At 34.9% G+C, this 13,398-nt stretch overlaps 1 protein-coding gene across 3 annotated transcripts in view; it reads right to left on the bottom strand.

The window, feature by feature from the left end:
• LOC131196055 (divergent protein kinase domain 1A) overlaps nucleotides 1–13,398 on the bottom strand; it is a 132,496-nt gene that overhangs the window by 39,761 nt on the left and 79,337 nt on the right. For 2 of the 3 annotated variants that reach the window (XM_058178474.1, XM_058178471.1), the window contains 8 exons: nucleotides 12,890–13,015; nucleotides 12,327–12,470; nucleotides 12,021–12,110; nucleotides 11,828–11,925; nucleotides 11,400–11,460; nucleotides 10,445–10,498; nucleotides 6,139–6,171; nucleotides 5,467–5,613 (listed from right to left, as the gene is read on the bottom strand). In XM_058178474.1, coding sequence (XP_058034457.1) covers nucleotides 5,467–5,613; nucleotides 6,139–6,171; nucleotides 10,445–10,498; nucleotides 11,400–11,460; nucleotides 11,828–11,925; nucleotides 12,021–12,110; nucleotides 12,327–12,470; nucleotides 12,890–13,015 — 753 coding nt within the window. The remainder of the gene's footprint in view (nucleotides 1–5,466; nucleotides 5,614–6,138; nucleotides 6,172–10,444; nucleotides 10,499–11,399; nucleotides 11,461–11,827; nucleotides 11,926–12,020; nucleotides 12,111–12,326; nucleotides 12,471–12,889; nucleotides 13,016–13,398) is intronic. The other variant, XM_058178472.1, reaches the window with a different exon arrangement.

Below are 13,398 nucleotides of genomic sequence, written 5' to 3'. Positions count from 1 at the left end.
TCTAATTAAAAATACTCAATTAATCAAAATTATTAACATTTTGAGGTAGTGCTAAAGTTTTGTTCCACTTAACTAACAAACCACCCAGTTCAGAAGATATGGTAGAAATATTTTAAGACTAAAAGGTATGTTTACTTCTCCACTTAGCCACTAAGCCAGTGTTTTTCCAATTATAGGCAATCTGAGTCAGCCAGTCTGCAGCAATGACTAACAGAGAACTCAATCTTTCATTTTCACACTGTTTATTATGAACAAAGCAGCTAGAGCCATTCCTTTCATTGCTGAAAATAAGGTAGAGATCTACCCACAGCGATCAAGAGCTGGTTAACAGATTTGTATCTCTGCCATTATCAAATGTCATTGAGAGTCTATCAAGGAAATATGTGGCCATTGCCAAACAGCGCTATGAGCCCCATTACCACCACCGCATTAAGGATTTCACCTCTGAATGCAATTGCAGCCAACAAATAACAGCAGCATCAAATATACTCTCACATCCTATTTGTCTTTATTTAAATGTCAACAGTATTTAATACATTGGCTTAACTGGCTACAACTATGCAACTGCATAATGGATAATTGACCCTCTTTTCGACAAGATTTTGTCACTGTAATTTACTGCAAATATCATTCCTATCCTCTGGGCATCTTTACATCTTATAACAGCGTTCCCCCAAAGTTTCCGGACTGGTGGACCAGCGGCGGTGAGGGTGGAGGGGATGGTTTCATGTGCACACCGCTTTCACAAATGCAGATGTGCATGCACATGCACTAAATGCGCGTTCGCTCACCACTTCTGCCACCCGGTTCCAAACAGGCTGCAGCCCGGCACCGGGCCACGGACTGGGGGTTGGGGACCCGGTCTTATAAAACATAATACATGTCATTAAATTACAAAGAGTTTTAAATACTGGTCAAGTGTATGATGACAATTTCCTAATAGGCAAAAATCTGTGATTCATCGACCGGGAAAGAAGATATACATTATGGCATACACTTAAACCTGGAAAACTGAGACTCCCTTCTCTAAAAAAATTAAACTTTCTAAATGAAATAAGGAAGGGAAGAGATGATTTCCCGAAGCCTTTAAAATGGTGCATTGACTTTCTGAAACGTTTTATGCACATAGAGAGCAAAGATTCTTAACTTATGAACTATGGATTCCATAAGACTTTATAGGAGTCTCTGAACCACCACAATTTCAATTTCTTATTCAAACCAAAAAGGAATGAGCACTACCTCAATGAAATTTACTTTGGGGCACCATTAAAGGTTTTATTTGTGCAACCTAAATTTGTTTTAAGGAACTGGCCATTGATTTTTGCATGAAAAATGAGAGGGTATATTTGTAATGATTATATTTATATTCTGCCTAGGGAAAGAAAATCCACTTCCGGTGCTATAAAATTAACCATATTAGCTATTTTGTGTACTTATGCACACTTTTCTGCAGCAGAAGTTCCCAGCTTTTAAAACACTCTCAAAGATTAGGAACCATTTGTAACAAATACATGTTTTCAAAATACTGTTACAAACATTAGGTTTAAACAAGGCCCAAGTATTGTTTTTGAGAGTAACTCATTTAAATTCAATTTAATTATCTGAACTTTATTCCTAGTTATCCTCAACTGAATAATATTTATTTGGAACACAATCAAAAATGTTAATTTTTTTTAAAGCAGGGGTGTCAAACTTACGTCGTCGTCGTCACATGATGTATCGGGATTTTTTCCCCTTCTCTAACGGGGGGTGGGCGTGGCCAGCATGTGACAAATCTGGCCAGGGGGCCATGAGTTTGACACCCCTGATTTAAAGCAACCAATGTTTAAAAGGGACTTTAAAAAAGCCATTCAGTATGGAATATTTTTTTTTTAAAATCCAATCAATTGTAGCATACAAAATACTTCCAGAACATCCAACATTATTTTTTATATTACCTTAGCCTTTTTAGGCAGCAATAGAGCACATAACATTTAAATACACTTAGTTAGAATGCTACTGATACAAAATTCTAAATGAGGCCAGAAAGAAAGGAACCAATCTAAAATATAAGACACTCAGAAAAACAACCTTGCTTTTAAACAATACACAATGATGGAATGACAGTGGACCGGCTCTGGATATTATTCATTATAAAGTTTTCACTGAAAGGAAATTTTAGGTCACGGTACTTGAACTGAATATGTGCAGGCAGCATCTGATTTAAAAATAGGGACTGCTTTATATAGCATTCAGTTCCTTCCTGTGGCATCTATCCATTACTTCTTACCACATTCTTCATGGCTCCCAAGTCAATGCTAAAATCTTTCTGTATATTTTTTAATTACCTCAGCTGAAATGAATTTGTAATCCACTTATCTATCCAAACGTTCTAAGAATCTATATTCTTGTCCAAGGCTATCGAATTCAATGATTTATGTCTGATGGCTGTCTCAGACGATTCCTAAAATCTATATACATACCAAGCAATTTGGAATTCTTTTAAGGTAATACAAATCAATTGGAACTAGAATGTAGCACAAAGCACAGATGCTGTACCAGGATCTGGAAAATATCACAACTACCAAAATGCAAATTCAAAAGAAAAAATTGTTTTGCATATCTTAGACACTTCAAAGAAGTGGAATGCTATTTCATATGATATGAATTTGGTCTTTTATTGCTACAATTTGGGCTGAATCACCAGGATTGTTCATATGAGATTGGACTAATCCTGTTGTATAAGCATATGCTCTCCTTGGTTATATTTCCAGAATTTAGAATTTATCAATGCATTAAGTGAGAACTTTCAGCTGAGGAAAGAGAAACTGTGATGATAAATCTACACCTCATTAAAATAATGGACGGTTAACATATAGTATTCAACACTAAAATAAGCATTTTTCCATTAAAGGGACAAAAACAAATTAAAAGTATTCAGAAAATTGCCATATGAAGAAATTAAGCTTAAATAAAGTTTTATCAGAAGAACAATTATATTGAAAACTTTAGGCATTTATGTTTTAACATTATTTGTTTTACACTATTCCAGTAGCCATTCCTTTTCAACTGAATTTATAACAAGTCAGAAAGTTATATAATGAAGATTAAAAATTAACCTAAATTACCGTGACCCAAAAAAATGCTTGCATGTGCATACTAAGAACTTTTTAAAAAAAGTTTCTAATGCTATTTATATTATTGATCAGAATGTAATTCTTATTTTAAAAATAAAGCACTTTTGTTAAACCATAAAATGAATTGATTTTGCAATGCAAGAATCACAGTAGCAGGATTAATCATTAATGTAAGAGAGTCTACTACCATCTAAGAATTCTGAAAGTGCTTACAAACAAAACTTTATTATTGGAAATAACTTCTGAAAAGCCATCTTCTATACTTACAAAGCTATAATTATCTCCATAAAGCTGTATTTTCTTTGTGAGTCCTATCCCATTACAACCCGCTACGTTTCTAAGTTGTCACCAATAAATCGTAACAATAGCTTGAATGTTATATTCCATCCACACCTGCTACAATTTGCAATCATAAGTTGGAAGACAAGAAGCATGGCAGAGAGCTAGTCTCCATAATCTTTTTTCACACATGAACTAATCAAGAACAAGAATCTCTTTCTTTCACACATGAGCTAATCATCCATCTGTTCCACAGAATCCTTAAGATTCCAATCAAGTCTTGTACTTCTGCTTTCTTTGTTATTAGTTCTGCTAGAACCTAACTATAGGAAAGGTATTGTTGTGTTGTAGAAATGTTATTTTTCCTTCTGCTTCCATAACCCCATTCAGTGGTGAAATTCAAATTTTTTTACTACTGGTTCTGTGGATGTGGTTTGGTGGGCGTAGTGTGACTTGGTGGGCACGGCAGGGGAAGGACATTGCAAAATCTCCATTCCCACCCCACTCTGGGGCCAGCCAGAGGTGTTATTTGCCAGTTCTCCGAACGACTCAAAATTTCCGCTATCAGTTCTCCAGAACCTGTCAGAACCTGCTGGGTTTCACCCCTGCCCACACTATTATCATTACCTAACCCAACCTTATCAATAGAAGTAACAGGCTGTAGGGTATTTCTTAGTTATCAATTATTTGCTAATGAACAAATAAACAGGTTTAGTAACATTTCAAAGTTATTTTCTAAAGCTGAAACTAATTCTAGTTTGGAAAAATCATCTTCCAATGTTTTTCAAATAGTACAGACCAAATAAAAAAGTTTTCTATATATGGGTAGCCCTCTACTAATGGCCATAAGTGAGCCCCAGAATCTATGTTGCCAAATGAGAAGCTTGTTAAGTGAGTTTTGTCCCATTTTATGACTTTTCTTGCCATATTTGTTAAGCGAATCACTGCAGTTGTTAAATTAGTAACATGGTTGTTAAATGGATCTGACTTTCCCATTGACTTTGCTTGTCTTGCAAAAGGTGATCATCTGACCCTGGGATACTGCAACATCGTAAATGTGAATCAGTTGCCAAGTAGCCAAATGTGAATCATGTGACCATGGGGATGCTGTAATGGTCATGTGTCAAAAATGGTCATAACTCACTTTCTGCAGTGCAGTTGTAACTTCAGATGGTCATTAACCAAACTGTTGTAAGTTGAGGACTACTTGTATTCAGATACAAAACAACATTTTTGTTTTGGTGAAACTTATTTGATCCAAATTTGCATATGGAATATAACTAATACATTTAAAAAAAACTTCTACAATTGAGGTTCTAACTTTATCCAAATAAGTGCCCTCCAAATGGGTCAGACTCCCAAAATTGCAAGCTGGAAAACTGGAAATTGCAGTCTATCATATTTGGAGGGCATTAAGTTTATAACAGCTAATAGCTTTTAATGGTAATTCTGGCACATTACACTGACAACTTAATGTGGCATACTAAAATGCTTTTATCATCCCCTTCTAAGTGCTTTTTAAATTTCATAAAAATTTGTCAAAATTATATATCTAGCCACGTAACACTGTGTGAGTAGAGAGAAATGTAGGCATCCTGTAATTCAGAGGCCCCCAACCTTTTGGGTACCAGGGAGCAGTTTTGTGGAGAGAGGTTTTTCCGCAGATTGGAAGGTGTGTGGTTTTGCATCCTGCCTGCATCCCGCAGATGGGGCTTCACTTGTTTTGCGCGGCCAGGTTTCTGGCATGCCACAGCCTGTTTCCAGTCCACCAATCGGAGGTTGGGAACCCCCGCTGTAATTACACTTTATAGTCATTTGCTTGTGTATGCCAGATATGATCATAAGGAAATATATTAGGAAGTTGGCTTATTTAAAATCAATAGGTTTTGCTTTGGAGTAAATTAGATTCATACGGGATTCTTCACTCATTTTCAGTTTCCTTTTATCAATGAAGATTCAACCATATTCAGTGTATTTGGAAGAACAGGACAGAACAGAAACAAGCCATGATGAATACAAATAAGCACAAGTAAAGGAGGAAGACCAGAGATCAAGGTGCTATCAGCCTTACCCATTGTTGCTGTTGCTGGAGCTCTCTGATGGTATTCTCAGCTTGTTCTAGTTTAGTAATGGCCTCATCACTCTGTTGTTTGATGGTGGCCAACTCCCGTTTTGTAAGATAGTTTTCCTCAGCTTCCTGGGCCCTCGTCACTTGTCCCTTAGGACATAATTTTCTTTTTTAAAGCAATTGGAAGATCGATCCGGGGAAGACCGAGAGTTTTACATATTTATTCTGCCATACGGTTAAGATCTTGCAAATCGTCATGTAAGTGTTAACAGCCAATACATCAATTTAGTAAAATAAAGCAGTTTAGTAACTGCACCACCTTAAAATGTTTAGTATCCTTAAGCAAGGTCAGCTGTGTACCTGCATTCAGTTGAACTCTGTTCATGCATTTATTACTTCATTTGTGCATGCACACGTCTGTTACCAGTTCATAATAATCTACGGAATTAGTGGCAAAAGATGAGAGCCCACCAATGATTAAGAATCCTGGATGTTATTAGAAGTAACATGCAGGCATGTGCTTAAATATTATCTGGTATGGCACAATTGCTCAATTAATTACAGCAAACATTTCATATGAAAATGCATGTAGTTATCCATGCACTAAAAATAGAAAGCTAAGGGCTTGTTTGGTAGCAGAAAAAATAATTAGTGTGAAATACTAAAGTAGTATACCTGTATCAATCTATCTGCCAAGGAAGCACTTTCCTACAAAAAGGGAAAAAAATTCAGACAGAAGTAAGAGAAAGGAGAAACAAAGCAACAGAGTAAAAACAAAGAATTATGCTCAAATTTTACCTACTTTCCCAGTACAATAAAGTTAAAGCACGCATTGTCCCAATAGTTAAATCTTTCAGTAGCATAGGCTATATCGGTAATTGATTTTGAAAAATAATATTTCATATTTTTACATTTTTCTTCAAAGTTCAAGAGTTCCTTGCTTAGAGAATTCTCTAGTTACGTGTAGAATATATTTGATCAAAGTGTTATAAACTGAAAGGAGGCATAATCTGAGCATATTTTAAAAGTTTGGCTACCCAAGAAAGGCGGAATTACTTGTGCTAAACAGGATTTAAGGAATAAGAGTTCAGTAATGAAAAAGTCAAGTATGAAGATCTGAAGTATACAAATAAAACATGGCTAATTTTAGCCAAACCTGGCTAATTTACCATTTATAATGATAAATTGATATCATTTACAATGATAAATTGAAGAGAACTTTCAGAATAATTCAAATATTCTGTCATTCTTTAATCCAGAAACATCCACCTTAACCACAAATGTATCAGACATTTCCACCTATAAATACAGCAACTAGGAACAAAATAAATCAGCAGATCCACATGCAAAATTTGCTTTAAGGAGCAAAATACACAACTAAATGAAAATGTGTTTGTACTAGCAGATTACATTAAGTAAACTTCTTGATACGTACAGATTAGGAAAAATTTATACTGTAGACAATATATTCAAGATGATTTGAGATTTGAATCCTTTTCTAAAGTGATTTAGGAAGGCAATTTCCATCCTACTTCGTGAGATCCAAGACAGAAACTTTTAGTAATAAGTAATATTTCCTCAGAACATATTAAGGACGGCTCTTGCTATGGGGAATAGCATATCATACGGAAGAAGAACAAAGTTTTGGGATCAAGAACTTTTATGGCTCTTTTATTTTTTGAAAAAAAAATTTTTTTTTAAAGCTGTGATTAAGTATCGGAAAAAAGGAATCCTATCTATTCCCACTGAATATCTATCAGAGAAGGAAGGATAGGTTCTATTTCATGCTATAGTGGCAACAAGCTTTCTATAGCTGAAGAGGGATGATGTCATATTGATAGACACCAAAATACATTAAAATATTTGAAGAAAGGTACTAGCTAATCGTTCAAGAACGCTTCATGAATCATAGCTCTTCCCAGGGATATTGACTTACCTAGATTTAAAAGCTATGATCTATCCTAGAAGATGGGCACCCACTTACTAGGCTCTTGTTACTTTTCAAGCTTTCCTAAAATGGAGACGGGTCTCTAAAAAGCTTATAAGAATATAGCATGATATAATTTATACATATGATGGAAAAAAGGGAATATTAGCTCCAGTGGTGGGATTCAAGTAATTTAACAACCGGTTCTCTACCCTAATGATTTCTTCCAACAACCAGTTTGCCAGACTGCTCAGAAAGTTAACAACCGGTTCTCCCGAAGTGGTGCGAACTGGCTGAATCCCACCACTGATTAGCTCTTAGATCCTTTGGGTGAAACTTTGTAAGAGCCAGGGAGGGGATTCTACCGGTTTGGACCGGTTTAGGTGAACCGGTAGCTCCGACAATCAGCTGCGAGTAAACCAGTTCATTCTGATGATCAGCTGGGCCTGCCCGCCTCTGCGCTTTACTTAACTATATCTTCGCAGCTGATTAGCATGGAACAGTGGATTGCCACGCCTCAGCTGTTTTAATTCCCTAGCACTAATGTAGAAGGTGATTTTTCGTTCAATTGCGCACCGAACTGGATGTTAAACCGGCGGGATCCCACCACTGGTAAGAGCCATCAGATTTTCCAAATCTGAGACCATTTAGAAACATGCCAACTAAAAGAAGTCCAAGAACATTTCAAGATGAATGGCAGAGCCTCTGATTATTCTATAAATTTTACCTACTGCAAGGTTTTTTGGAATATATTTTAGGACCTAGGAACAAGTTTTGATTACACTGAATTAGATATTTCCATCACATATTCAATTTGATAACTACATTTTTTTATATATATTACAGAAAACTTGAAGAACAGATGTGTGAAAACCACTTCATGCTACTTTAAAGTCAAAGTGAGCAATATCTTCATCTTATTTGGGCTAAAGGAGACAAAAATAATAAACATTCACTGCTAGTAGGAAACTGGATTCCCACTGTTCAGGCATAGAGCAGAAAATTCAGATAGATTCTCTAATTCAGGGTTAGTCAACTTTTTTATACCTACCGCCCACTTTTGTATCTCTGTTAGTAGTAATTTAACTGCCCACCGGTTCCACAGTAATGCGCCGTGTATCGTCATCTGCGCATGCCCCGCGCACTTCGTGTATTGGGTTTGGGAGGGGGGGCACTGGCAACCAGCTCTGCTTGTCTGTTACAGCTGGGTGGTGTGGGGGGAGATACACGAGCTATTCTGGGATGAGGCTCTTTTGTTTGCGGTTGCACTATAGCGCCATTTAGTTTCACTTACGTAACCTGAATTAAACTTATGCACGGGCGATACAAATAGTATATTTTCAGAAATTTAAATTGTCACGGGGAATTTTATGAAAACCTAATGAAAATGTTTTAAAATAATGCTATGAATTTTTTTTAAAAAGTCAATTAAATTTAAAAAAAGGGAAAGTGCTTCAGTATCGGATAAAACCCCTACCATGAAAGCTGGAACGCCCACTATTGGGCGGTAGGGACCAGGTTGACTACCACTGCTCTAATTCGTGCAGTTATTGCTGCCTCTACTAACAAGAACAAAATAAAATTCTGCCCCAAAAGTAAACATTTCAAAAGTGATGATAGCATTATAAAAGCAGCAACACTGAAGAAACAGGATATTTTTGACAATTTCCTTATGCTTCAGATTTTCTGCTGTTCTTGATATAAGTACCAGGCCAATATGAGCCATTAATCATAGCTGTCACCCCTGGGAAAAATTCAATCTATTTCCACAATCCCAAAGAAAGTAGGGTTTTTCAGGTTGCCCTCTCATTGGTAAATATTTCACACTACAAGTATATTTGCAGTACCTTCTGCAGGTTCAAATTAGGGGATTGAAATGGAAGAAATATCTGGCATGTCACAACCCAAGTATGTTAATCCATATTTTCTAACAATGCTGCATCAAGAATTTAAATGATACATACAACACTTCATTTTTAAAAATAAACTGTTATCGTTGCTATCCTTCACCTCACTGAGTGTTACATAATTATGCTAGGTCCAGTTATTTCTGTTCAATACATTTTCATCTTCACCATGCAACTGCCTGACAGTTTTTTTCCTTCATTAAGAACTTGATTCTGACACTATTACTTGCATACATCTCTCTCCCTCTCCTCTTCTGAAAATTAATGAAACAGGCTGATTTTGGAACATACTTGATCCTCTAACTGTCAAGGGGGAAAAAAAAACATGGCTTATATAAAAGGATCCAATTTTCTAAAACGATTACATGTCATTCTTTGTATGTCTACAGTACATCTAGGAATTAAAGGATGAGGCAAAATGGGAGACAGTTACTTGATCTTTATTAGAAATTACTGATATTTAGACAGAGACAAAATTAATTTGGAATTTGACAGAAACTCCATTCTTCACAGCTCTTCAAAGGAAAAGGATAAAAATAGCTATTCTGTTCTTAAAAACCTGGAAGTGAGTATATTTGCAGCAGTATGAGGGGGAAATTAAGCTCTTCATTTGATCTAACCATAAACTCAAGCAAAGATTTATTGAACAATTGACAAACGATGTAATTCACCTGTTTTATTTTCTGTGATAAGCAAAAACAAAATTTCTAAAAGTAATTCAAGTTTGAAAAAAATGGACAGCAGCTAGACAGGTTATCATATTTTCTCAGTTATTTTTAAGTACCAAAGAAATGGAAAATTTAGTTGAAAGAACTATTACACAAATGCAAAGAATTCTTTTCTTAATGCACAGTAGAAAACGACTTGGCTTCCTGAAGGCTACCTGAAGATGCCAACTTTCGATTGTCGTCCATTGTAAATATACTGTGATTCCCCTCTCTCAGTGAATTCCATGATACCCACACTTACGTTTTCATACAAAATGGCAACTACATGTATACTTTAAAAAATCAAATCTTATTATGAAAGCCCATCAATACAAAGAACAGGAATAATACCACATTATTAATCTTCATGCAGCTACTCTGTTATTAATAAAAACATTTAGAACTAACATAATTCAGGCTTCAGTTTGTTGGACACTTACTTTTTCCAGCGTTTCAATTCTCTGTTTTAAGAGTCTGTTTTCTGTTCTCAATCTCTGAAAATCAAGCAAAACTGTAAAGAACATTATCTGAAATATTTATCAAATAATTTCTGTCTTCCAGAACTGAAAACGGTTAATTTTTTAAAAAAAGTATATGGGTTAACAGCTGTCAAAGGGGAAAACCGACTCCTGATATATCACATACCTCGCTCCTTTCTAATGGTGCAAAGTTATAACATTTTGTAAGCCTCCCAGAGCCGCTTCAAACAACAAGATGGGTAGCATATAAATTTAATAAATAAATAAATATGCAAGCTGATATGTCAGTGATCATCAGGGAAGTTATAACTTAATTCAGAAGTGCTCACAGCTAGATTTTAAATATGGTACTCAAAACCAACACTATGGATGCTGCTTGCTTTCTCATTAAAATATATTCAGATGTGCATGTATTAAATCTAAATGTTAAACTTTCCAGTACATTAAACTCAGGCATATAATAGAAAGATATTTTGCTTTTGCTAGGGTCCTTGTTTATTCATTTATGGCAACAGCATTCACCTTTATTCCAAAGGTCTTAAAACAATGGATTCTTGATTTTTCCTTTTACATCACATCTCACATATTAAGTCTCAGGGCTCTTCTGGCAGAAGAGAATTTTGAACTAATTCAAAATGAAACCCAATATTCCAACCATTTATAAAACACTGATTCTCAAAGCTGCTTCTGAATTAGCATAATTCTATTAACTTCTGTATTTCCTGTTATAATAATCAAAAAATAAAAAAACCCTACAACAGGATCTTAAACGTGGGTATATAAAAATAAAAATAAATGAAATAAACCCCACAAACACATACTTCATATGTTTTGTAATAATAATCCTGTCCAATCTGATTTTTTTTATTACACAAGTGAAATTCCTATTACCTTGCTCAGATAATTAATTACTTACCTTAATTTCAACTTGCTCTTCCATTTCCTTTGTTTTTATAGTAGTATATTCTTTTTCTAGCCTAAAGAATATTGAAAGACATGATAATCTCTTGTTAATAATATGTAACTGTACTTACTAGTACTTATTATTGTTCATATGCATTTGTATGGGACATTAGTGGCTATGCGAAGGCAGGGGTGAGAAAGAAAAGAAGGTAAGATAATGGGTAGGCCAGAGGGCCTATAGAGGAAATGGAGATGCCTACATTTTCTATCTAGGGATGAGAATAAACTCTTGGTTATACGACTGGCAAATAATTTGATTTTCTAGAAACACCTATATAATAAAATTCACATACTTATGTAGAAAGTGAATGTCATAATTCAATGATTCACCTCTTTGTAATAATAGCACAGAGGCATTTTTTAAAGAAAAGAAATACTTACTTTTTCATCTTTTTTGCATTATATTTGACTTGGTAAGCCATTTGGATTAACTTGTCTGGTCCACCATCAAATTGATGCGGAACAATCTTTTGAAAGTGCTAGAAAGAAAATGGAAGCATAGAGTCAGTAGTGAGAAATATGGATTTATACCCCGTGTGTCAAGTAATACAATACAATGGCGCATTTAGCTTACCTGTAACATCCCTTCCATGTCAAGTTGCACTAATTCTGCTTGATTCATTTGAAGCAGTGCCACGCCAACCCGAAACACAATCTCTAAACCCTGTGAATAATATCATTATTTTCTTCCAAATACATATTTGTAATGCTTATTATTTAAGAATTTTTAAAATAGCTTTACATTGATATATTTATTGGGAAATGACACTGGACTTAATTAACAACCCATTATAAATGGGGCTTTGAATTCAGCTTCCCCAGAAACACAAAATGTTAATCAAACAGCCATCCATCTAATTTGATAGTCATGATAGCTTACCTCAGACATAAATATATCAAATATCCTTGTTGCAATTGGTAGTGGGAAAGATGTAAGAAAAATAGTTAAGAACCATGAGGATGCATACATAGAAGTATGGAAACTCTGGGCCTGGAAATGCATAAAAAGCTCTGGAAGTTGCTCCTGAAAGAAGAAACAAATCGAACAGTTGTGTTCAATAACTGAAATATGTATTTTAAAATATTTTACATAGTTAGACATTGGAATTTGAAGTCCAATCTGGAAGACTTCATGTCATTAGAGATTATTATTAGAGATTTTTAGAGATAAAATCATTAGAGATTATTTAAAAGAACATTTAAAAGAAGCACTGTTATCTCATTAAAACATTTTACATAGAGAACATGTTCAAAATACAAAGGACAATGTCTTAAAAATCATAGATGACAGTACCATTGCTTTCTACATTCCATGCTTTGGCATTTTTCTGCAACTATTGAATCCTTTTTGCAATCGATTAATGCTTATGTACTCAGCTTTTAAATCTACTGCTTAAAAACACCATAGATATGAGCAAGAGATAACAGATTTTTTTAATGTACCTGTATCATGGATTCAAACTGATACATACAAAGGCCCAGCTCAGCCATACTTGGTTTGAAGAGTTCTCGTAGTCGATAATCTTGCATTAATTTAAAAAATACACAGAAGGCTTCTTCCTCTGGCATCTATTTTGAAGGAGATTACAATCACAGCTTAACTTTCTTAGTTATAAGCACTTCAAAAGTTCATAAGACATTTTCAACACCACTTAATTGCAGGTGTAATTCAACAGATATATCTGGAAAAAATTACACTTGACAAGCCTTTAACAAGATGTGTTAAACTGCAGCACTATATATTTATTGCAGCATCTAAAGAAGTGAAGAAATAATACTGTTGGTATTCTCAGATCCTTACAACCTCCCTATGTATGGTAAGCAAATGGCACCACAGATGTTAACAAGTTTCCTCTTTCTTTTCTCAATTTGAGTAAATATGTTCTGCGATTAATCGCAGCTCCTGGGTCTTTCTACACTAGATTTCTAACACTAATAATTTCTTGGCAATA

Source organism: Ahaetulla prasina, chromosome 3 (assembly GCF_028640845.1).
Source record: "Ahaetulla prasina isolate Xishuangbanna chromosome 3, ASM2864084v1, whole genome shotgun sequence".
In the NCBI taxonomy this organism is placed as follows: Eukaryota; Metazoa; Chordata; class Lepidosauria; order Squamata; family Colubridae; genus Ahaetulla; species Ahaetulla prasina.
The sequence above is the reverse complement of the archived record's forward strand: the minus strand, read 5'-3'. Positions and strand labels throughout refer to the sequence as shown.